The sequence below is a fragment of the Electrophorus electricus genome, chromosome 23 (genome assembly GCF_041902795.1).
Source record: "Electrophorus electricus isolate QZ-2024a chromosome 23, ASM4190279v1, whole genome shotgun sequence".
Lineage (NCBI taxonomy): Eukaryota > Metazoa > Chordata > Actinopteri > Gymnotiformes > Gymnotidae > Electrophorus > Electrophorus electricus.
In genome coordinates this window covers 2,607,501-2,633,825 of record NC_137519.1, presented here as the reverse complement: position 1 = coordinate 2,633,825, position 26,325 = coordinate 2,607,501, and the positions used below count along the sequence as shown (strand labels likewise).

The following is a 26,325-nucleotide window of genomic DNA, read 5'->3' as shown; positions in this document are numbered from 1 at the left end:
TTTAGTGTAGGCACCGAAGTTTATATACCATTGTCACGTTTTTGTGACGCTTAGTGTAAAATAACATGTAAGTATGCTTGCACATACAAGGAATTTGTTCATGGTTGCAGTAGCTCACATAGCACAGTCGCTTATACGCAGTACAACAGACACATTGCATGTATGATCATGTGCAAAGCAATCCTGGTGCTGTCATTAGATCATTGTGAAATTCAACAGCATAAGGAATCACTGAATTTGAATGACAAATATAGAGCTAAGTGAAAAGGTGGTAGTTTTCCTCACAATTATAGCTACTTCACTAAAAGTTTCATTTTAGAAAAGTAATTCAAAATGTATCTGAATAAACAGAATTAGATACTTCCCAAATCTGCAACAGATTTTGGTGTTTCTCTTTTTTAACGAAGCCTATTACTGGCAGTTCCATAAGCACTACAAAAGACCCTTTATAATAAAATTGTAACATTGGCTTGTATTTTTCTGTTCTAAACACTTGGTAAAGCACTTTTAAAAATTTTGTTTGCAAATAAAATGTATTGTTGTGGTTGATTTAATTAGAATTATAAAGTTACTGTCTTTAATGTATTTTTTGTTTAGACTTTCTAAATGTATCACCAGTGTTTTTAAAGCTTGCTGATGTGGAGCACTCTGCTCACTGGGTGTGGAGGGTGGAGTCGAGTGCTTTGTCTGTTACTATCTGTCAGTGACAAGCATCATCACAGAGCAATAAAACACAGAGAAAGACTCTGCCCATATCAGGTTCTGCTGGTTCTTTTAGAAGCAAGTCTAAGACCATAATTATTTCTAGTCGCTTTTGGGCTCATCTGAACACCCGTCTTTGAAATGCCCAGCAGGGGATGCTGAAGGTGTTTGTCACAACAGGTGCATGTACAAAAACAGATTTGTACAAACACTGATTTGTGGCCCTCTGCAAACAAGAACAATGCAAAAAAAATGCCTTATAGGGAAAGAAATGGCCATTTTATGTGGATATATTTTGCCTGTTTGGCACTAGCCCCCGCTGAAACAGACCGTAAAGGTCAGAGTTTAAGAGAATAACAGCAGAATTGAAGAAAAAACGAAACAGTACCAATCAGAACCCAGAATTATGCCATTCTACAGAATCATTGTAGCAAAACCCTGAGAATATTGTCTTTTATAGAACAACGTTAATTGTCTTTTATAGAACAACGTTAATGCAGAATGATCTGTATTGGCAACCTTTGAGCAGCTGCAGGAATTAATTATTCTGGATCAAAAAGATTGTATCTCTTCTGGATTTAGATGGAAACCCGAAAACTCAGGCTGACTTTCAGGTTTGACATAGGCAGCGTGAGCAAGAACAAATCTATCAAGAGTACACATTCCTGCAAATTAGTTTTAACTGAAGACCTTCAGTCAATTTTCTGCTAGGGTGTGTCTTGTAAAAGCTGGTTTTACCACCTCTAAATCAGTCCGGCTGAAATACACACTCTCATCCCTCTCTAATCTCATCTGTTAGAGGAGAGGTGAAAGTGGCAACACATACATGGCATCCAACGGGAGACAATTTGGGTTTCTGCCCAGCGGCCTGGGGATCTGCTGTTCCATTCCTGACCTGCTCTTCCTACCCGAGCTCGTGAGACGATCTTCTCCTATGACTTTATTATACATATCTGTGATGTCCAGGGATTTGTTCTCTTCTTTGCTGATCCAGACACTTTCAGTACTCAGTACCTGCCAGATTAGTGCGTACGTTAGTTTAGCCTACATGCTATTTATTAATTAGTTTAATAGAATTTTTTTATCTTACTTTAATTTTTTTAATACCTTTTCAAAATAAATGTTGCACATTTGAAACTGTAAGAGAGTGTACATAAATCTGAAAGAAACAGACTTAAGGTGCCATGACAGGTTATAAAAGTGGTAATGACTACATGTGCTGCATATTATTTATTAAAGAAAGTAATCCACTACGATTACTTTTTAATTTACTTCTCTCAAACTGTAATAGTATTATTTAATTATTACTAATCACATCTATACTTCTAAGTTACTTATTAAAACCCACAAAAATCTGTAACTAAAAAATGCCAAATAAGAAGGTGACAACTTATAATTCTTTATTAAGAAAAAACTAACAAATCACAGTAAAAAAAAAAAATTTAGAATGCATGTTAAACCATGACATTTGTAGCACTGCGATTAGATTATTTGACTGCTGATAGATTTTACTGTGGTAAAAAGTTTCAGACCTGAGCACTGATTGACTTCTAGTAATGTTTTCATCCTTATATGGCCTAAATATAAGAATTTTATATTTCCCAGCAGTTGCTACTCACTGCTCACATTCGGATGTAGCCAACAGTATATGTGTGCATGAACTACATAAAAGTGATTTATGTTTTAAATACATTACATGGAATTAATATGCTTTACTTAGAAACCCATGAGTAAGTCATGGCTTCTTTTCCCAATGTGTGTGGCATCCCATTGCACCGACTAACTAATTAAGCCTCCCCCCATTGGACAACAGCATCAAGCCCAGAGGGCACATGTAACCAGCCACCACTTCTTTTCAAGCATGGCAATCAACGGCAGAACGACAACGCTATAGCTCCGCCCACACTGGCAAGCGGACGCACAGATTAGTCGGAGCCATGTTGAGGGATGGGGAGGAGAGTGAAACCACCCCTCCCAGAGAGTGAGGCCAATTATCTAGAGATAGATCTGGCATCACCTGGGAGCAAACCAGTATTAGCTGATGCTTTGCCAGTGGTGGCTCACTGGTAAAAGTACTTGATTTGTAATTGGAAGCTTGTTGGTTCAAACCCCATCGTTGCCACTGTTGGGCCCCTGAGCAAGACCCTTAACTCTCAGGTTGTACTCAGTCATTTGTAAGTTGCTTTGGGCGAAAGTGTCAGATAAATGTGATGTTAAGGAGAAAGTAATTTTAACTCTAGTCTAAAATTTAAATAACATGTTCATTTTTTCTGCATTTTGTTAATGAAATAATTCTGGCAAAAACTGAGAAGGCCTGGTCTACATATCCCTCACAGTAAACAGATGTGTTGCCAAAAGAATATGCGCTTCGGTGTTGATTTGCTTTGTCACTGTTTGTGTCTGCTTAGTTATGTGAGTGATGGGGGGAGGTGTTGGATGTGGATGTGTTTATATATAATTTTGTTTTACAGGTTTTCGGGGGACTGGTGTGGATTCTGGTGGCGTGTACGTATATTGTGCCATATAACCCCCAGGCCTATGTCATGGCGGTCTCCGTCCTCTGTTTCGTTTGTACCTTCCTGTGGATGATGGTTTTCATGTGTGGTTCCCATAACAACCGGAACTCCTGGGCAACTGCGGTGAGTCCTCAGTACAAGTATTCACATGCACTCCATTTCTCACCCACACACACACACACACACACACACACACACACATACACAGCAAGTCTTATTCCAATGGTTCAGTAACGTGTTCATACGTATTTCTGGTTTTCTCCTGTTTCCGTGTACAGGATGTGTTTTATCATTTCCTCGCCTCTGTGCTCTACCTCAGTGCTTCTGTGCCACTGGCCATGATCACCCTGGCCTATAATTCCAGTTTAACCCTGAACTACCAGCTCAATATCTCTGCAGTGGTAAATTGCAAATCAACTAATAAGAAATACATTCAATCAAATTCATTGCTGTGTAGTTTGCTCTCAGATGACACGATGCTTTCTCTGTTTCCAGGTGTTTTCCTACTTGACCACACTGCTGTATGTCATGCACACAATTTTCTCTGCCATCCGATGGAAATCTTTTTAGATCAGAACAACCTCCTCATCCTCCCGCCTGCACTCTGACTACCTTGGTGTGTGTGTGTGTGTGTGTGTGTGTGTGTGTGTGTGTGTGTGTGTGTGTGTGTGTGTGTGTGTGTGTGCACAAGTGTGTGTGTCTGTGTGTGAGACTCAAGCAGCCCTGTTGACCTGCACTGATGTATACAGATATATATATACCAGGTCATAGAGTTGATTTCATTTTGTGTTATGGAAATGTAATGAAAATTGTGTGTAAATGTAAATGTAATGCAAATGATTAAATTCATATTACAATAAATATAAACTGCATTGAATTAATAATAAATGTGTCAAACAAAAATGTAATAATAAAAATGTATTTAAAAATTAATGCATGACAGTCTTTTTAAAAAACAGTTGTGTGTATCCCAGTAGGTATAAAGGACCATGCTGAGAAACCAACGCTAATTACATAGGGCAATAAAAATGTACATTTTCTTTTGTTTCACAAACCTTTTATGCTGAATTTGAATTGATTTTTTTCTATCACATATGTTTAAGTGACAGGGCAATGAATTGTTCCATTTTATATGACTTATTCATAAATAAAGCTGTTATAACACTTTGAAAATGTACAGTGCATGATTTTTGCCTATATTTAGCCTCAGAAACAGGCCTCTACAGTGCCCAGCAGCAGTCTGCCAACATAGAGGAGATCCACTTTCCTTGGTACTACTTTTCCATACTATAAATAGTGACATATAGTATAAATAGTAACAAAAAACTATGGGTGATAGAGAAATTCTGAAAACATAATTGGATTCAGCATACAAAAATTCTAACTGAATCCAATGCTAATTGCACTAATTACAAGAAGTAACAAGGCAGATCTACAGTAACCTGACATGATTATATGTGTAATTGTGTAATGTCCCTATTATGTTTGGATATATATTTGGAGCTTAAGTTTAGTTTTCAACCTTAAAAGCTTGAGGTTCAACACTCTACCATAAAAGCACACATTGTGTTGTTGTTCATGATACTCACTATGTTCTTGTGTGTGTATGTGTGTGTGTGCATACATTGAGCTTGGGAGGTTAGATATTTCTTCAATGTGAAGAACGGGTGTAACCTCTATGCTATTTGTTCAATGTTTGGAACCCCATTGTTTTGTTTGCCTTATCTACAACTCCACCTTCACTTTAGCAACCACGTACCACACCACCTCTTGTCATACACTGCCAGTTCTTTGCATATTCTGGGTTTTTTCCCTCCAGTTTTTCTTCCTAATTTAGACTTACCCATCAGATAAGTCTCGCCCACATGACAGCTGCAATTCAGATCTCTGGATGAAAACATGTTCCCAGGAATGAAGTCCCCATGAAGTGAATATGGTAGTACATGCCCCAGTGAGCAAGCAGCAATGACCAAGGGCTAAGGATTCCCTTCAGTTCTGATAATACTATGCACATCTTAAAATTCAGAATGCCTCATTTCCACACAAAGTTTGCCTCCTTGAATAAAAACATTGCTCAATGTTTCAGCTCACAAAAATTATCCCCATTTGCCATGTGCCATGGAAAACCAAATATTTCGTAAGAGTTTGTTCAAATTGATTGATAAATATGGCGTTCTTTCATCTGACACAAATATTATATATTACAAAATACAAATAAGCAGTGTTGCACACTTTAACCATCGAATGAATGACATTTAACAAATGACGTATCATTCCCTGTGGCATGGCCCACAGACATTAAACAATGTTGTCCCCACAGGAAACCATGCCTCATGTTGGCCAGGTGGGGGCACTGTACATGTACATCAGCTTCTGCAGATCTGTCCTCTCTGTCAACCTGTAATATTCTGCCATTGTCAGAACACCAATGCGTGTTCTGTGCAGGAAAGCAGATGCTGTTTCTGTGCGTGCGTGTGTGTGTGTGTGTGTGTGTGTGTGTGTGTGTGTGTGTGTGTGTGAGCATGTACACGCTTTGGAGAGTTTTGGAGTGATCCCACCAATACCCCAGAGCATTCATCTCTCTCGTGACGTCCTGTGCTTGACATTTAGAACCTGTGTTTAAAAATAGCCAATCTAGTGGAATTTAGAGGATAAGATTCAAGATGTGTTTGTGAGAGCTTTCAGACATGCATACACTCTTTACACCTAAAGTAGTAAAGGTTCTCCAGCAATTCCAGGAGGACTTTTTAGAAAGTGTTTTTTGTTATAGTTTAATTTTGGAATATGTAAAGTTTAGCCTGTATATACAGGACAAAATGTAACATGACAAATACAGAAATATAACATTTGAAATGGACTCTTTGAAAACATGCAAGCAGCCAGTGGGAAAATAAACAACACTTTTCTCATCCTACTTCCCTCTGTTCTTGCACTGCTAATATTTTTCACCCAGAGTCCTCTCACTAGAAGAGAGACCAGATGGATAGGGCATAATTGATTAAGTAAAAAGTATACTGCGTATTCTGCTATGACAAAGGTCATCATAACAGCTCATCAGGTACAGAAAGTTGGATAAGTGCCTGCCAAATGCTGAAAATATGAATGGGAGAGGGTGTGTGTGTTTCTCCTCCATGTCTGTTTGATCATAGAAAAGCTTTCCATAAAGCAGCTGTTTCTGGTGTCAAGAGAGAAGACATGCAGGCTCCTCTCCAACGCACAGAACGGAGCTGACATCCCAGTCCACAAAGAAGAGAAGCCATTGCTCTGATAGACAATAACATCTCCGATGTCCTGACAGAGGACGGAATCCAGCTGTGCCTCAGCAGAACTGATCTCAGGGTCAGCTGGCAGTGATAGTCACCTCACTGTAACCAGACCCCAACCTTAACCATTAAAAGGCTAAATGTGGCACAGTTCAGTCTCATATGTGTAGTGCCTTTCATAAGAAATCTTCACAAAATAGCTAATGAGCAAACTGAGGATAACAACAGCAATAACAAAAATTCCCAGAGACAGCAGGGCAGATAATCGTGCTTTTCTAGACAGCCCAAAACAGTGTAGTAATAAGCACAAAAAAGGTGACATGCCTAAGCAGGACCAGAATAGAGGTATAAGAAACCAACCAATGGCTGATCGGTATCAGACTCCTGGAAGGCATCTATACTCCTGACCATGCAACCTTGGTTATACTTTTATATGACAATGATGGTGATCATTTTTCGAAAGAGGACTTTTGAATTTGTAATGCTTTATCTTCACCTGCCCATTCATAGCCTGCGCACATCTCTCTCAGGAACATCTGGGAGGACGCTCAGGGGGGCTTTACAGCATCGCGCAAACACTTCCCACAACACCCCTGTCTGACTGTGCTGTAGAGGACATGCCAAGTCCTCTAGCAGGGTCCTGGGAATAATACACAGCCATCAGATGTACTGTCCCCGCTATATTCTTATACACACACACACACACACACCACACACACCACACTCGCGCACACATCAATCTCTCTCACACCCACACACATACACCTGCCTATATGGGAAAACCGGAGGCGTGAGCGTGTATCCCAGCAGACAGCAGTTTATCTGCGTGTGGGTGAGAAGCAACGGACGGGGTGGGCAGGTGTTGAGTGTTGTGCTGGGAGCACAGCCTTGTAAGGAAGTGGAGGGAGGGAGGAGGATGATAAGCGCGCTGCCCATGTTTAGAACCTCCCAGGCTGCTTGGCCTGCCATGAACAATGCCTGCTTCTGTTAAATTTAGACATCTTATCGGATAGCTCTTCCCGTGCCATCCTCAGTCTCGCTGTGCCTCTGGATCCAAACAGGTGAGTCTTTTGCGCTGTTAGATGAAGTTAACATTTGACTATGCGACTGAGGTCAAGCGCAGTGTGGTGGTCAATGTGTTGTGTTTACTGAGCTGTAGTCTTTCTTCGCTGGGGCGTTTATGATGCTGAGTGAGATTCTCCAGCTGTGACCTTGTGTAACGAACTTTGCCGACTTTACTAGAGCTTGGTCTGAATAAGTTTAAAATTTCTTGATCTTGAACTGAACTCCCAGTCTTCAATATTTAATTGATCTGGGTCTTTTCACCATCCCTGCATATGGCTATTAAAATTTGCCTCAATGCAGTTAAGTGGGGCATAACAGAAGATGGTGAAGGTTGGTGATAGTATAATGTACACTGTAATGTATAGTGTAGTGTACTACCAGATCAATCCCACATCTATCCTTTGAAGGATAGGGTGTATGCTTTTTTAAACTGTGCATTTTGATTATGACAAAAATCAAGAAACACCATCAGTTTCTGTTGTTTTGTGCTACTTCTGTGAGATGATCTCATGGTGAAGACATCAGTTCACTGATTTATTTGTCATTCACGAGCTTAGAATTATAATTGTGAGAGACAGCCCTTAAAGAAACTGCTTCTACAGCTGTCTGAAAAACATAAAGAAATATGTATACCAGTTATAACACAACAAAAAAGTCAATGCTCCTTATAAGATGACCAAGTGACGGAAAGGCAGAAGAGACAGGGTGATCTGATCGGTGGAACAGAAAACAGAATCTTGGGTGGTTTTATGGTTGTGGAATCATACTTGAGTGAAATCCACTATCACTCTAGATTACATAAACATGCAAATGACCCACTGTAATTTTTTTGGGGGGACATCCCTCAAACAGTCCTTGGTTGCAAACAGGGGTCTTCTGGTCAAAAGGAGTTTGCTCTTGCTAATCCATTTTCAAGTCAACTTCTGCGCCTCACTTTTAAACTGCCACCTCTTGTAAAACGTTTGTTCACTTTGTTTGTGACACTAAGAATGAAGACAGTGCTCAAACAGTGTAAAGCCAATATAACACCAATATAACACTAATAAAGTGTCCTTGAAATTTGCAGAAAGGATTGTCAAAGCGGACATGTGAGCTCTAGTGTCCCCCAATTAGCGATGTGATATATTTGCTGTTGGAAGAGTTCGGAAAACAGTGTTTGTATTTTCTGGGACATTTATTAATTATGATGCATTTATTATGCAAGCTTAATCATAACATGGTGAGTGTTCATACTTATAAACAACTACTGATAAAATCTTAAAATGGTGCTTTGACAACATACTATATATGGTAGTGCACATTTATTAATCTTGTGTGTGTGTGTGTGTGTGTGTGTGTGTATCAGGGGTTATTGTCCCTTGCATTCTCATGGTGTGATTCATACATGTGATACGTGGCTGTTGCTGAGGGGCATTTTGTTGGGCAAGTTATCCACAAGGAGCAAACAGGCGCACAGGCTGGAGGGCTGGTGTCAGTCTGGGGAGCTGGGGTCAGACTGGGTGGCTAGTGTCTGACTTGAGGGATGGGGTCAGACTGGACGGCGGGTGGTCTGTACATGTTCGGGGGTCTGTATCCGGGTTACTGGATTTTGGGGTAATAGTAGCTGGAAGTAGCTGGATGTGGGGTCTGGAGGCAGGTGAGAGGACAAGGTCAGGGTGCACATGAAGGTTCAGCTCGGGGACCTTCGGGTGCAAGCTCACCATGTTTCAAGGCCTTAAGTTATGCGAGGTGAAAGCTGCCTGCAGTATTGAACACTCACTCCCAAACCAACACAAGATGTGCTCTCTTACTTTGATGTTTTCCTGACCGGAGCTGAGCTGCTTCTAAATGAGCCTCCAGCCATGAAGGAACATCTGCAAAGAGCACTTTCCAAACCTTTACTTCCCAGTTATTAAACACCACAGTGTCATCAATACCACTTTCTCTTTAACACTGCATTGCTTCTAGAGTGTAGTTTTTTCTTTGTCTCTTGTCACTACTTTTTGTTTGTATCCCTACTGACTCTTTAGGTTTCTCTCTCTGTTTCTATATTTCGTGCAGCATTGCCCTGATCCACGTCAGGCACCCATGTTTAAAGAATGTTTGTTGCTCATTCTCAGTTTCCTCATGTCTGGAAGTATGGGAGTCATAGAACTGACAGCTGCAATAATCTCTTCTTTAACATATGAGGCAACAGACAATTACATATAGGTGCCTATAGCCACTAGCTAACACTGCGTGTTCTTGTGCCTGGGATACGCTCGTACCCCTGTACCCATGCTCGTAACCCTCTACCCCTGCTCGTACCCCTGTACCCATGCTCGTACCCCTTCGCTCGTCTCCTGGGCTCTGCTGCCGTGAGGGTCTGCTTGTCGGCGTGCTGAGGTTTAAGAGTCGGACGAAACTGTTCTCAGGTCAGCCGAGCGGCCTCATCGTGTTTCTCCGTCGTAGTTTAAAAGCTTTAAAAGCGTTTTTCAGTGCTGATGAAGGACCATCGCCTTGACGAATCCTGCCTAGACCTATCCGAAGGATGATATGCACGTCCCCCTCTCCAGAATAGTTATCAAAAATAATATCAACAATATTAATATGCTATATATCAACTCATTATTCAGCCTTTGGTCATACTTTTGTTATGAATCCATGAAAGCGCAGTATACAGCAGGCTCCCTTTATCTCGCCACGATTAACTTATTTCATGCTGAAGAAGTTTCTCGGTGCGACACGACCGGCACAATTTCAAATGATCGACGTTTCAGTTCTGCGTTATGCGCGCCGTCCCATTTTATAGGCGCTCAACGAGCGTCCGAAGGCCCTTCTCAGTGCGCCTCCTCCCACCTCCTCCAGGCGAGTTCCCTGGAAAACGCTCCTGTGGAGTCTTTCCTTTTACTCTTGCGGAGGACGAGAGCAAGCACCTATGAGTCCGTATCAGAGCGCCAGCTGCAGCTTGGCGCATCCCAGACGGTTCAGCTGATTTTATTCTGCTCGGTTTTCGCGAAACGTCAAACCAGCTCTCGTGTCGTTCTGGATCTGTAGAGAACATCTCTCTAGATCGCAAAGGTATTTCAGTCTTTTCTGTACTATAAGATATTGCAATGTGCAAGCATGATAGGAATACATTGTGCGGTGTTGTGATTTTTGCAATAAATGGTCGTGATCAAAGTAATAGTTAAAAAAAGGAGAAAACATGCTTGAGCTTGGAGACACATGTGAACACTAAAACATGCTTGAAAAGTTCGGCAGCAGTTTCATCACTCTGTCCAATGAGAACACCCTTGATTTAACTTTGAATGTCTTTCCTGTCGCTGAATGAGGGCTGTTTTGTCCCAGGGTAAGTTTAACGTTAAGTTTAATGTTAATTAGTTTAATGACACCGATCATTTCTCCCAACTTGTGGTTATTACTTGGCGTTTCTAACGCGTGTTCACGTGCTGCCCGCTAACCATGACATGCAGTTTGCATGGGCAGTGAGCTGTTATCGTTACCTGTTATTTTATGTCGTTTTTCCAACACACGGTAGCTTAGGATAATTCCTTCCTACCCACGATACACCGTGCAGTGTCTACCAGTAAGTGTTTTTGCGTAAAGATTATATGATTTCATCTCTGATACGAACCACATTGCTGCTCATTTCATACGTGAGTAACAACATAAGGAGTAAATATACCTAACACTGAAATAAAGCACGTCATATGCCAAAAAAATGTGACTCCTTAATTTAATTTATATTGTACTTATTATGTAACACACAGAACACTGTGGAGTATAAACACCACATATTTAGACTGCATACTATGAATTGAATGTATTCTTGCACGCTGCTGCTTTTGCGCAGTGCTATTATTTTCACTTCTGTTAGACTGCTGTGAGATCTTTTTCTTTCTCCGTAGTCATAGGCATAGTTTCTGCTCACACTATTCATGTAATGTATTATGTCGGACGATGTGAGCAGTGTCCCCTCCAAAGTTGACCACCACGCCATTGTCCATAGTAGAATGATATGAGAACAGCGGCGAGCTGGCCTAAAAAAAGCACAAAAGCCACAAGCAAACATGCTGACAGTAGCCCTTGAGGCGAGGCCATGCTGGAGAGCAGAGGCAGACTCAGCGCGTGGTCTTTTGGTCTGTACAGACGGGGCATCGGCAGCACTGGAGAGCAACTGCAGGCTTAATAGGGAACAAAACAAAGGAGGCTAATCAGGCACAGGTGCTTGTGTTTAATAATCAGGATATTGGGAACGGGGCAGGTGTGTGTGTGTGTGTGTGTGTGTGTGTGTGCGCGCGCGCGCGCGCGCGTTCTTTCCGTTGCCTTGTACCTGTACTGAGCAATGAAAATAAAATTTATTTAGGTGATGCTGTAATATAAACAAATGCTGTTAATGTGATTTTAACAGGAATCGTAGCTTTATCAACATATGCCTTTAATGATTTTTGTGGTATTACCCGGGCTGCTCACAAACAGTGGTAATATGGCTTTGTATTTTGTCACAATACGAAATTAAAGATGTTTAATTTAAATATGAATTTAAAGTGAAAGTAAAATGTAAGTAAGATTATTTACATAACATTTAATGTTTAAACATTTAAAATCTAGTTCTAACTTTAGGAAAAACATTACCAGCATATTGGCTACATCTAGTACATGATATTTGCACACCTAAATATTACAATATAAAACATTAGACACACTTTTTGCCCATTCATGTTTTCTGAACAAATATCCTGTCTGTTTATCCCCTACAGGGAAGACTACAAGGAGAACAGGGATAAATTACCTAATCAAGATGGGCCAATCTGACACTTTAGCCATTCATCATTTCATGCTAACTCTTGCCACGTTGTTCATCGTTTTTTCCCAAGAGATGCAGAAGGTTGCTGCTGGAGACTCTAAGTTCGAGGAAAATTCAGCCAATAAATCAGCAGCATGCGCTGGTAGTTATGACTGTAAGGAGGGTGTGGTCCTGCCAATATGGAAGCCAGAAAACCCAGTGTTTGGGGACAAGCTGGCTAGAGCCACAGTCTATTTTGTTGGTTTGGTCTATATGTTTTTAGGGGTCTCCATCATTGCAGACCGTTTTATGGCATCCATTGAAGTCATCACATCACAAGAGAAAGAAATCATCATCAAGAAGCCCAATGGTGAAACCACCACAACCACTGTCCGCATCTGGAATGAAACCGTATCAAACTTGACCCTTATGGCTTTGGGTTCCTCTGCTCCAGAGATCTTGCTGTCAGTGGTAGAAGTGTGTGGCCATAACTTTCATGCAGGTGAGCTTGGGCCAAATACCATCGTTGGCAGCGCAGCTTTTAACATGTTTGTCATTATTGGCCTATGTGTCTTCGTTATCCCAAACGGAGACCATCGCAAGGTGAAACACCTGAGAGTGTTCTTTGTTACCGCCTCTTGGAGTATCTTTGCGTACACCTGGCTATACCTGATCTTGGCAGTTATCTCTCCAGGTGTTGTGGAGGTGTGGGAGGGGCTCATCACTCTTTTCTTCTTCCCTATATGTGTCTTGTTCGCGTGGGTTGCTGACCGTCGACTTCTGTTCTACAAATACGTATCTAAAAGGTACAGAGTTGGGAAACAGCGGGGAATGATCATTGAAACTGAGGGAGAGCCAGAGCTCCAGACAAAGACAGACATTGAAATGGATGGACAGATTATCAACTCCCATGCAGAGGAATTCCTGGATGGAGTTGTGGATGGTGAAGTTAAAGACATGGATGAGGAAGAAGCCAGGAGAGAGATGTCAAGGATTTTAAAGGAACTGAAACATAAACACCCAGAAAAGGAGACAGAGCAGCTGATCGAGCTTGCTAACTACCAGGTCCTCAGCCAACAGCAGAAGAGTCGCGCATTCTATCGCTGCCAAGCAACCAGGCTCATGACTGGTGCAGGGAACATACTGAAGAAACATGCAGCTGACCAGGCCAGGAAAGCAGTTGGCACCCATGTATTTCACTCAGAGATTTCAGAAAATGATCTTTCTTCCAAAATCTTTTTTGACCCAGGCACATACCAGTGTTTGGAAAACTGTGGCTCAGTCGCTTTAAACGTGGTACGACGAGGTGGTGATCTAACCAGCACCGTCTGTGTGAACTATCGCACTGAAGATGGCACTGCCAATGCAGGGTCTGACTATCACTTCGCAGAGGGCATCATAGTCTTCAAACCAGGTGAGACTGAGAAGGAAATCCGAGTGGACATCATTGATGATGACATCTTTGAGGAGGATGAGCACTTCCTGGTCCATCTCACTAATGTCAGGGTGTTTTCTGAGGGACCAGACCATGAGAACTCAGTCGTCAACCATGTGGACAGCCTGCCAGGGCTGGGCCTTCCATCCACTGCTACAGTGACCATTTTTGATGATGACCATGCTGGAATATTTACATTTGAGGAACCCATAGTTCACGTGAGTGAGAGCATTGGCATGATGGAGGTGAAGGTGGTGCGGATGTCAGGAGCCCGAGGCGTTGTGGTGGTGCCCTACAAAACCATCGAGGGCACGGCCAAAGGAGGAGGAGAGGATTTTGAAGATACCTGTGGTGCCCTGGAGTTCCAGAATGATGAGATCTCGTGAGTCCTGTTTATTTAATTAATTTTTTTTTAAAGATTGCCATGGCAGTCAGTTGGAGAAAAGTAGTGAACGGCATACTGGAGCGTAATTGTATCTTAAGGTGATTGTGTTTAATGATTTTGAATCAACATCAGATTTCAGTGATAACTTAGGTAATTACACGGGGAATTAGTATTGATTGGAAAATGCAAATTAAGTACTCCAACCTATGTTTTCTTATTAACTGTAAAGGAAAACATATTGCTATTAACATAATAAAATAGTGCAGTTGAGGTTTTTTTTTTGCCTTTTCAGATGCACTGACCACATTAGTTTAGGCTGTCCATTGTGATACTGTTGTTAACCCCTTTAATCTCAGTGTGTTTTGATTTTCATCTTTTCGTTTCCTGTGATGAATTAGTGCCTTGCGCTTGTTAACTTCCCAAAGCGCTCATATTTCACGATACTCACTTGACTTCAGCCCTCTGACTCTGCTTTCACTCTTAGAACTTGCGTTAGCATTTTACGCAAAGCATTTCAAACTGTTATTGTTCCTGAATTGTGTTTCTTTAGCTACTGAGCATATTTAGAAGTTGACCACGTCTCCTACTGCATCAATGTGCGTCAGACCCAGAATACAGGCCTAAATTGACCTTTATCAGACACCCCTCCCTCCTGGTGAGGCAATGCAACAGAGCACATAGTGAGAGAGGAAGATCTCACCTGTTTGGCAATGATGAAGACTTGGCGTGTTATTGTAGTACAGAGTGCAAGGCTATAAGAAGCAGGCTTGCGTGTGGAGAGCGTTATTGGGAAGGCTGATCTTTTTCCTGTTAGTGATCTTGTAATTAGTGTAAAAGGGTATGGATGCTCATACAACCCCCAAGCCAGCGAAGGAACACAGTCAGATAACAGGGTTAATAAAAGACTGTGTGCTTCACTTACTCTGTTGATCTCACAGAGAAGTTAGCATGTGAGTCATCATTATATCATATATTTCTTCCGCTGCAAAAGGCACTAAGGAACAAACTAAGGATTGACAAAAGCACCACTTGAACAGCCTTAAAAAACTATTAGATGACTGAAGACATTGGAAACTAGCTTTTAGGCTTTTAGGGAGTTAATGGGTTTGGACTAAAGGTATGTAGCAGTAGGCTTCTCTATTGCTGGGGCCTGTCAGAATGTGAAAGTAATCTGTCCCATTTAGAACTGATTTCCTTCTTAGAAGGGTCTTTCCCTCAGTCAGCTGGAGGGATGAGCTCCAACAGTGGCAGGCTGTGAAGAAGCTGGAGTCCCTGTCCTCTTATGGAACAGACTGCCACATCACTTCTTGGTGCAGTCATGTGACACGGTGACCCGAAGCCCAGACATTTTCCATTCGTGGGAGGATATAACGAGTTCAGATAGAACGTGCTGGAGATAAACACTCGGAGACGAAGCCAAGATCTCAAACAGCTTGAAATGGAAAAGGTCCTGAGCTGGAGCTCTTATTAAACTGATTAATGGCGAAACATACACAAATTTATAGAGAGGCGAGTGGACTGCTTTGAAGCAAGCACCCTAGCAGGCTTCACTGGCATTGCTTAAAGATGAAGTTCCATATATAGACTGGTGTACAGGAATGCAGGCTGGGTTCTGGGTCCTGTTTGGAGAAGGCAGCGAAGTTTCTGAGATGGTGCACTCATAGGACAGTATGCAGAATGACATAAATTACAGAGACTACCTGTATTATTTATACCTAAATTAGCTTTTGCAGATTTTGCATTATGATTTACAGGTCTTTTGAGTTTGAAGGAGCTAGAGAAATCACAGTTTAATAGGGAAATATTTATGATTTATGACATCATATATAAATCATAATCATTGTAGACCTTAAAGCATTGAGGGCTTTTTAATACTTGCAGTTATAGGTCAGGTTTTGTTTTTATAGCATTTTGATGCTGAACATCCCTTTCCAGCATTGCAGCCTGATTCACACAAAGCAACATGCTGCATCCTTAATGCAGCCTGACATAACCCAGTGCTGGGGTGTCACTGGAGAATGCTTCCTGTTCCAGTGTCATGCAAATGTTATGTGGCCACCGATGGGACTTGAAGTGTAGCTGGTTTCAGGAATGCTGGAAAGAAGTTTCTGAGTCCAAGGAATTGCAGATCTGACCACGATCATAATGATCTAATGGCATAATTGATCATTAGCATAATCTTGATTATATGACATCACTGATTCACCCACATATTAGCTTGATCATTATGTGGGTCTTGGTCTCCTCAATCCTATAACCTGCTGCGTGCTGTGACCATGTAAAAGGGGCACATTCTACAACTGTTCAGAAATGTTAAACAAAATAAGCAAGTGCAACGTTGCTTATTAAGTTAGTGTTTTGAGCAAAATCATCACAGCTGCTGGTATAGATGGAGGTGTAGATGTGTGTAATGGTGTGTAATGGTGCTGCACTATGAATGCTACCCTGTTAACGTTGCTTTAGTGCTGAATTTACCCACAGGCTTAGGATTTCCTAACAATGCTGTGTTCATGGAAGTTTAAATGCTTTTTTTTTGTATTTCCAACTCTTCAATATATATTTGCTCCAATTTTGTGCTCCGTCGAAGAAAATGTATGTTTGTAACCTGAAAAGTAAACTCTAGGGCATCAAGTAGAGGACTATTAAACAATACATGACATGACATGCTAGCAGGGTAGAAGATCCACTAGTCTTTTAACAGAGTAAAAGTAGATGTAGCGGTGAAGAATTATGCTAGTAAAATGGAAAGGGAAAGTCAGACACACAGAAACGTACTTGAGCTAAAGTGCCAGGGGGGCACCATCACTATTAAAAGGAACAAATGACTCTTTATCTTAAAATATACAAACTTTGTGTGCTCAAAGTAATTAGTTTAAACAAATGCAGTTGGGTTTAAGCTCTCCAAAGGCATATAAACCAAGTAAAGTATGAATACTGAACATGGCAGATTACAGTAATTGCATATTTACATTGAGTTATATTACTTGAAGTTCAAAATCTGGCAGGAAGCGTGAAGGGAGAGAAGACCTGGCATGTAGGACATGTTTATCTGGACTTGTTGTGTATAATGTCTGGACTCGATGTGTTTGTAACATCTGGACACGCTGTGTGTAACATCTGGACATGCTATATGTGTAATGTCTGGATGCAATATGTGTGTAAAGTTTGGACACGCTGTCTTTAACATCTGGACACGCTGTGTGTGTAACGTCTGAACACGCTGCATGTAACATCTGCACATGCAGTGTGTGTATAACCTCTGAACACGCTGTGTGTGTAATGTCTGGACACGCTGTGTGCAACGTCTGGAAACGCTGTGTGTAACTTCTGGACACGCTGTGTGTAACTTTTCAACAAGCTGTTTATAACATCTGGACATGCTGTGTGCAACTTCTGGTCACGCTGTGTGCAACATCTGGACACGCTATGTGCAACATCTGGACATCATATATATATATACACAGGGAAAACAAGACACAGGTGCAGAGACTAAAACAAAATAGACATAAACAAAACCACCTGGCACTAGGGCCATGGGAATCGCAACGCTGAGGAGAAACTGTGATGCTGTGATTGGAGGGAGAATACTCACCCTTGAACAGTGGTGCAACTTTATACAGGTGGTATTACGACCCAGTCTAGGGGACCATGAGATGGGGCCACTGAAAATCTTGGAGTGGCACACCAAAACTAAAAGACATGACTGAATTTCAGGAATTCTATTATGACCCAATAAAAAAAAAAAATTAAAAAAAAAAAAAAAAGCACTTTTTGCTGCTTTAATATTTCTCTGATGTTCATACATACATTTTTCTTTTTAGATCTGAAGGGAGGCTTTGTTTTCCATGGCTGGCGCTGTCCTGACCATGTTAATTTCTGGGCTGTGATTGGCTCTGCTGAGGACAGCCTTCTTTTGTCCCATGGCTTCTCTGGCAACTCAGCCTCACCTATCGCACACTCGCACAAACATTCTGCACATGGGCCAATGTATTCATCCCTAAGACTCACAGCAAAGGAGATAATCACCACTCCAGCCCTGTCTGTGTCTCACTTTCTACTCAAGCTCCTTTTTTTTGGGCCCATTTCTTTGTCTATCACATCAGCTGTCTTTAACTTTCGTAGCTTTCCTTTCGGTCTAGTACAATTTCCACACAGAAGAATGCGGCTGACGTTACTCAAATAGTCAAAACTCTTTAGTGTGACCTCTTTGCCATGATATGCTCAAGCAGGCAATGTTTCATGGCTGTCATAATAAAAGCATAATGGATAGTCATAATTATTGGTTTGTGTTCTTACTGGGACAGGAAAAGGCAGTTAAAATGATACCTCCCTGGGTGTATTAAACGAACCTCTATGCTGGGCCTTCTGATTGTAAACACTGCTGAAATATACTTGATTTACACAATGCAAATCAAGTGTGTTTGTTTTTGTTACAAGCATTCACAGTGTGAAAGTCTTATCAGGGTTGTGTAGTCTGGATATAACTCTTCAGATAATGGGGAACAAAAAAAGTTGGCAGAAAAATTATATAAACATGTTTCCTAAATACAATGAAATAAAAACATCAACCTATTCATATAGGCTAAAGTAAATATTTATGGTTATTATAAGATGCATTTCAATCTGAGAGTGGTAGCAATCAAAATTGCTCATTAGATTGTCTGCAGGGACTCACTGCTGTGTACGTGCCTACGCCTTCTGGTGATATTGTGAAGGGTTCTATAATTTAAATCTATTAGCAAAATACCAAGAAATCTGACACATATTCACTACAGGGGCCTGGCCTTTTTTAGTTTTTTGAACAAGAGGCTACACAATACTAGTAAATCCTCACTGTCAACATACATGCTACCTTAGCCAACTAACTTTCATTGGCAACTACAGGTGAGACAGACATTGCGGCGTACCTAAATGAAAAGGCTTTTTGAAGGCTCTCCTTCAATGAAAATCAGAATAATTGAGCAAGGTTGAGCAAGTACATCTATAAGTTAGGCAGATAGGAAAAATTATGCAGTTACATGGTTTCTGGAAGACAGCATATTAGAGAGAGAGAGAGAGAGAGAGAGAGAGAGAGAGAGAGAGAGAGATGAAGATTTGCTTAATAATGTTCTGAAAATATGTCCAGAACAGTGCAGTTCATTTTCACAGACTGAGAAAAACATATAGTGTTTATACATGTAATAGGCTGATAAAATATATAATGTTAACCTTTGTCAAGGTACAACAACTTGTAATATCAATTTCATATGGTGTACACGTATAATCATTTTGCCAGTATGTCCTCCCGTGATCAGACAGCACACACATTATCTTTGAGCCTGAAAATAAAAACGTGTTTATTTATAGTTATTTATAGTGAACAGCAGCAAACATTGGCAGATGGGTTGGTTCTTGGAATGCTGTTTCTGTATCTAACATCCACTTTAATAATTTACCCGTGTAGACCCAACTTATAACGTTTCAAAATCCCCCCCACCACTTTCTCCCAAACTCTGGCTCTACTGCTTGTTTTGAAAGGTAGCATAAACTCAAACATACTTTCCATGACTTAAGACAGAGAGAGACTACGGCGCAGAGGACGTTCTTCCTGTATGAGTCTGAAAACTGCTCGTTGTGAGACTGCTCGTTGTGACATCGCTTTAGCTTATGGTTAACAACATGCGGGGAGGTGTTGGGGGTGGGGTTTATGAGGAAACTCATTTTGGCCTGAGAAGCAATTCTGCTTAGCCACATGGCATTTGCTCTGTTTAAAGATCCTCTCTGTAATATTTCACTGGCTGGTAGTCACGTGCTCTAGCTGTCAGAGTGTGTATCTGTGTAGGTTATACTGGCGCTTTTCTCAGCAAGCTTTAGGGCAGTTTGCTTGTCCTCCTCTGCTGTGTGTCTTGCAGAGGAGACATCTGACACTAATTACCACACTGGGTTACTGTCACTGTCTCCCCGCGAGTCCCCGGCTCGGTGTGGCTCCTCATGGAGGAGTCGAGATCCCATTTACATGCTCAGAAAAGAACAGGAGGCTCAGACAGATCCCGGAAAAGGATAAGAATAGGCTCTGATTTTTGCAGTGTAGCAATTTGCATTAGTGTGATGTGGATGAAGACAGAACCTGCTCGGTTGGACATAGACAGCTGGCCCCAGATCAGAGCGGCTACCCCACCCTTCTACAGGGTATTTTATACACTGTTGCCTATGGGCATCTCATACTGCTGTGCGCTGTAGCATTTATTACTCTGTGTGTCAGTTTCCCTCATTAAAGCACATAGAAAGAAATCCATCACTTTTGTGCCGCTGAGTTTTAATGTGTGGGTAATGCACTACGGGAAATCGAAAAATAATCCGCCTTTTCCTCCTGCTATTCACTTCAGTTTTTAGATGTCTTGTTTGTGATAACCAACTGCATCTAAACCATCATAGGGTTCTGTATTCCGGTTTCTGTGTTTCGGGTCCTGTGTTCCAGGTCCTGTGTTCTAGGTTCTAGGTTCTGGGTTCTGTGTTTGGGCTGATTTCATGTCATTATGAATTATATTCAGCATTTCTTAAGATGCTCAGATTTCAGATAAGGGCACCTTTGAATATTATTATTATTATTATTATTATTATTAATAATAATAATAATAATAATAATAATAATAATAATAGCAATAATAATTATTGTTATTATTATTATTATTATTATTATTATTATACCTGCTATTTGCTACATGATTTTAAAAATCTAAATCTATTCTACCTTATGTTTACCGTGTTCATTTCTTAAACAAAGCTTGTGAATATTGGTCATACCGATAAGGCACCACTGAATTGAAATGGGAGAGGAACTGACTTTGAGAGAGAGGAAAAAAATTGTATAGATTTCATGGATTAAACAAACTTGCAGACAGAAAATGACTGGCATTTTCAGCCCAACTGCTGTATTTCCACACAGCTTTGACTGTTTGGTTTGGTTTGGCTTGTATTTTGTCCTTATTGATGAGATACTACATGAAGTGGACACTATGATGGTTTATACAGAGCTATCTGTGCATCTAGTGTTTTTGAATATTTGCTGTCAAACAGACACTGGAACTGGAAGAACTAACCAGTGATGGAAACATTATTCATTATGGTAATAAGGGTTCCTACAGCCAACTGCTGAATTACAAAAGAAGTCCTAGCACACTTCAGCTACAGCAGCTCCACCTCAGAACCCCACCTACAACAGCTCCACCTCAGAACCCCACCCACCTACAACAGTTCCACCTCAGAGCACCCACCTACAACAGCTCCACCTCAGAGCCTCACCCACCTACAACAGCTCCACCTCAGAGCACCCACCTACAACAGCTCCACCTCAGAACCCCGCCCACCTACAACAGCGCCACCTCAGAACCCCACCCACCTACAACAGCGCCACCTCAGAACCCCACCCACCTACAACAGTTCCACCTCAGAGCCCCCACCTACAACAGCTCCACCTCAGAGCCCCACCCACATACACTAGAACCAATTTAAAACCCACACCTCCATCATTTTGAGCCTGTTCTGAAACATTTAACATATTTCAATATGATGCTGCAAAAAAGGACTGTTTACTGTTATACTTCTTCTCTTTTAAGCTCTATTTCTTCCTCAGTAACAGGAAAATTCATCTACTCTCGTAAACTACCCTACAAATGTGGAATGCGCTGGGACAGTGCTCCTCCTGGGGGACCCATGGGTTCAGTGCAGGGCGTGGGAGTGGTAAAGTGGGATCCACTGCAGTTAGTCCCCCAGGGGCACAGAGCTACATGCCTGGACCCTTGCCCCCACCACGCCACCATTCCTGATCGTGTCCAGACACGCCAGTGCCCTCTCCAACTCTCCAATTCCGTCCCTAACACGGAATAGTCTCCATCCAAGAGCATACAGGCATCAAATCATCTCCATCTAACATGAAGAATAAGCTTGGATGTGATGATACACATGATGCTGTGATGATACTGTGATGATACACGTGATGCTGTGACGATACACGTGATGCTGTGATGATTCTGTGATGATAATCTTAATGCTGTGATGATACTGTGATGATACACGTGATGCTGTGATGATTCTGTGATGATACACGTGATGCTGTGATGATTCTGTGATGATACACGTGATGCTGTGATGATTCTGTGATGATAATCTTAATGCTGTGATGATACTGTGATGATACACGTGATGCTGTGATGATTCTGTGATGATACACGTGATGCTGTGATGATTCTGTGATGATACACGTGATGCTGTGATGATTCTGTGATGATACACGTGATGCTGTGATGATTCTGTGATGATACACGTGATGCTGTGACGATACATATGATGCTGTGAGGATAAACGTGATGCTGTGATGATACTGTGATGAACAAACTGGAGGTCCTCACAACAGAGAACATCCTGGAGTTCGGCAGCCTGCCATTTTAAAACATCTCATCACTGCGTTTGATCTCAAGAGCCACTGGAGAATAACCACATGAGCAAAAACAACCTCCATCCGCAAATGGTAATGTAGAAAGAAAAAGGCACAGAGACTCCTGGGTATCTCAGAGACTCTCCTGGGTATCTCAGAGACTCTCTTGGGTATCTCAGAGACTCCTGAGTATCTCAGCTCCCTGTTTCAGATGCTGAGGTTTGTAATCCAGTTTCAAGTTTCAAGTTTTAAGTTTGGTTTCAAGTTTGGTTTAATCGCATTTAAAGTTAATTCTGTCTGAAACTGAAGATAGATTAGTAGGAGAAACTAAGGTGGGGAGCTTGGAATGGCTGAAGTGAAAAATGCTCTCTGTTTCTCAGGTGGAAGGGGTACTCTTGACACTGCAAAACGCACATTCATGCAAAGATTCACATGAAATCTGGTATTTTTTTAAGTTGAAATAAGATTTCTTGGTCATTTTAATTTGTTCCTCACAAATAAGAATATTCTCGCTCACTGTCTCTGATTCTCTCTCTCTTTCTCTCTCTCTCTCTCTCTCTCTCTCTCTCTCTCTCTTTCTCTCTCTCTCACACACACACACACACACACACACACACACACACACACACACACACAAATATCCAATCTCCTCCAGTCACTGCTAATTTAGAGGTAAAGAGAAAAGGAGACCAAGAGAGGGGAAACAGAAAAATAACTTTTATTACACCTACAATCAAATAACCAGCCAGCCAGAGCACAGAGAACATTGATGGAACGTGATTTAGTTCATCAGAAACCCAAACACATGGCAGCATGACCAGAGTCATCAGGTAATAGTGTGAAGGACTTGGTAATGATGGGATAGGCCCAATCAAACTAGAACTTTTCAATGAAATTAGCCATGCGCCTAATACTACCGCGACTACTGCTCTCCTGGATTCACTCTCACCCTCTAATAAGAGGCAATAGAAAGAGGGGGGGGGGGACTAGGGGTGATTTCAATGTGTTCTCTGTGGGTTTAATACTGCATGCTGTTATTGAGGACTGAAGATTCCTCCCAGGCCTCAGTGGGTGGTCATCAGGCTCGCTTGGGGCAACCGTGACAGGGTCTCCAGGGTTGATAAATATTTCATACTTCATTCTATTTTGGACTGAAGCAGTGAGTATTAGTTTGTCTCTGACTCCCAATCTGTGTACCATGTTGAGGGTTGAGGGGGGTTATATAAGCTCATGTGGACACTTGGGGCCTCTCAAAGTGTCTATTAGTCACTTTCGCTGGAATGCACCACGATTTATAAGTCGAGCACTTTAGCAGCACGCACAAGCCTTCCAAATGCCGGTTTAGTCTTGAGTCCTGTGGTGACCTGCCGGGGGGTCAGAACACCATCCGCTGACTCAAGAAGTTGCTTCTCCACGGAGTAAGCTCATGGCTCTGCCACAGTGTGTCAGAGTCCTATGGGTTACGGACAGATGACACTGATATTTGTATAGAGAGCCTTCCAGTGATGACCGCATACAGAGTCTTCTGAGGTAGCGGTGAAAAACAAAAAAAAGGGAACCTTCCTGAAAATCGATTTTCCATCAAAAGAGCTGGAGGGGTCCCCCCCCCCCCATACACACCAGTGGCCTTACAGGAACCATTATGAAGCCTCTATACTGGAAACATCCTGGAAAAATGATCATAGTTCATGCATAATCATAATTTGGATCACAGCATTTGTGTAGCTGATGCGTTTATGCACCTGTGCTTGTGAGAAAGGCTCTCCCTTTATGTCACTTCCTGTTCCTTTACTTTTATCTTAATAACAGAGTATCATTAATGCGCTAATGCTAGAAAGCATAAGGCGTAATATCATCCACCAGGCTGAGGTAACCACGCCGATCTTCTCTCTCACTGCCTACTGTCTGCAGTAATCAGTAATCTCGGGCCCAGAGTTCTGCCTTGGTACTGTGCAGTTCATTTGGCTGTGGACTGAAGTAAAAGGCCCAGCCTACTGTTACACATACCTCAAAAACAAAAGTCGGGCTCTTATCAAGAAGCGATGGTCCATCCTGTTACGGCATTACTGTATTGTTATAGTAGTATTACTGCAGTGTTACTATAGTGTTGTATTTTTGTACTGAATTTACTTTAGCTGTTTTACTGCTGTCTCTGTTACTGATTGCAGCGTTGTTGCAATGTTACTGTAGTATTATTAATATTATAAAAATTATACATGTTGGTGAACTGTCCTTGCAGTTTTAGAATAATGTTACTGTAGTGTTTCTGCACAGTGGAAGAACTGAGTGCAGTAAATTTGGATTTCTGATGTTGAGAGAGAACTTCTATGTCTATAATTCTGTTTGTTTCTGTTTAAGCTTGCCATGTGAAATACCTTTTTTTCCATGACACCTCGAAAACTGTTATTTCCTCACGCCTCTCTCATCTCTGCAAATCTATATCCTCTCTCTCCCTTTTTCTCTCTGTCTCTTTCCCTTTCTCTGCCTCTCTCTCTCTCTCTCTCTCTCTCTTTCAGCAAATCTATTGAGATCAATATTATTGATGACGAGGAGTATGAAAAGAACAAGAACTTCTTCCTGGAGATCGGAGAGCCACGAATGGTGGAGATGAGTGAAAGGAAAGGTGGGCTGTGCTTCTCCCAGCTCCACCCCCCTCCCACCTACCGTGCACCTCCAGACTGGCGCCCCCTGCTGGACTGCTCTGCAGCTGCACAAGGCAGCACTGCCAGTCCTGCCTATACCAGCCCGCTTTGCGCTTTCTAATGGATAGGCCCCTCAGCAGACTTAGCTAGCTCTTACTAAACAAGGCCAACTCCTAGTGGCACTTCCCAGGAGAAGCACTAGCGCCTAGAGAGCCCAAACCGTCAGAATTAGCGTTCCGAACCCGGTGTTCTGAGCAGCAGCCGATCCTCCATTGAGACTGCAGGATGCCATGGCACCTCAACTGTGACTTTGTGTTCCCCAACAGGAAAACCATAATGGTTAAAATTGTTGACCATGACGAGTATGACAAGCAAGCAAAGTTCTACGTAGAGCTCCAGGACCCGGAATGGAGGAGGAGGAGACAGACAGGTGAAAGAGGGCAAAAACCCATTTTAAAAAGATGCTACCGGCTTTGGAAAGCTTCCTCTTTTTCCTACAGCTTCCCTTTGCTTCCAGTTTTGTTCTCTTTCTCTTGAGCTGCTCCTCTTCCTCCCTGAGATCCTCCTATCAGTGCTCTTATGCCTCTCCTGCTGTTACACAGACACACTGTGTGTCTGGGCCAACTAGCGTGATTAGTTAGATGTGAAAAGGGGGAAAAAAGGACCCTCATTCAGGTGCCTGTCACAAGCACTACTCTCCTCTGGTCACAGCATACACACACGTATACACGTGTGCATGAACCCGCAAACACACACACACACACACACACGAGTACGAGACTTATAACCAGCACATATGAGAGTCCAGGCGTCTGCATCCACAGACTTTATTGTTGACAATTCTGAATCTTATAAGTAAGGTGAAACCTTTCACACCTGCTGATGTTAAATAATCCAGACATCTCCTGACTGGATTAACAGGGGTGCAAACAGGGATTTAAATCTAATTCCACCTCCTTTGTTTTCATCTAAAATAGAAAACTTGGTGCACCAGAGAACCCCAGGAGCCTTAGAAATGCTAAATAAAGCAAAGGGGCTGTCTTCACCACCTGGACAAGCCTAAAATTAGCACAGCCAGCTACTGAACCGCTGGTTCATCCGGGTTGAATCATTTGCACTCACTTTTTTTTACCCTTTCTTCTGTTTTCTTTCTTTTG

At 41.8% G+C, this 26,325-nt stretch overlaps 2 protein-coding genes across 6 annotated transcripts in view; both read left to right on the top strand.

Annotated features, from left to right (window-relative positions):
- Positions 1-1,528: 1,528 nt before the first annotated feature.
- LOC113577705 (myelin and lymphocyte protein-like) lies at positions 1,529-3,816 on the top strand. Of its 2 annotated transcripts, XM_027010498.3 has the most exons (4): positions 1,529-1,618; positions 3,174-3,341; positions 3,497-3,619; positions 3,714-3,816. In XM_027010498.3, exons 1-4 carry the CDS (start codon positions 1,529-1,531, stop codon positions 3,786-3,788), a joined length of 456 nt encoding a protein of 151 aa, XP_026866299.3. In that variant the 3' UTR covers positions 3,789-3,816. The 2 variants fall into 2 exon arrangements, with proteins under 2 accessions (XP_026866299.3, XP_081562483.1); XM_081706357.1 differs by lacking the exon at positions 3,497-3,619 and having other exon boundaries at positions 3,714-3,788.
- A 3,589-nt stretch (positions 3,817-7,405) lies between these two features.
- slc8a1a (solute carrier family 8 member 1a) overlaps positions 7,406-26,325 on the top strand; it is a 29,524-nt gene continuing 10,604 nt past the window's right edge. The window contains exons 1-3 of one of the 4 annotated variants that reach the window (XM_081705975.1): positions 7,406-7,542; positions 12,268-14,110; positions 25,495-25,598. In XM_081705975.1, the coding sequence (XP_081562101.1) occupies positions 12,309-14,110; positions 25,495-25,598 (1,906 nt within the window). In that variant the 5' untranslated portion in view covers positions 7,406-7,542; positions 12,268-12,308. Of the gene's footprint in view, positions 7,543-10,437; positions 10,586-12,267; positions 14,111-25,042; positions 25,150-25,494; positions 25,599-26,325 lie in introns of those variants that run through there. The other 3 variants (XM_027010514.3, XM_027010515.3, XM_027010516.3) reach the window with 3 other exon arrangements.

Excerpts from the sequence above, each read along its gene's own strand:
- LOC113577705 (XM_027010498.3), top strand. The coding sequence starts at position 1,529 with ATGGCATCCAACGGGAGACAATTTGGGTTTCTGCCCAGCGGCCTGGGG. Across the intron at positions 1,619-3,173 it reads TGCTCTTCCTACCCGAGCTC|GTTTTCGGGGGACTGGTGTG; the intron begins GTGAGACGATCT and ends TTTGTTTTACAG. Across the intron at positions 3,620-3,713 it reads AGCTCAATATCTCTGCAGTG|GTGTTTTCCTACTTGACCAC; the intron begins GTAAATTGCAAA and ends CTCTGTTTCCAG.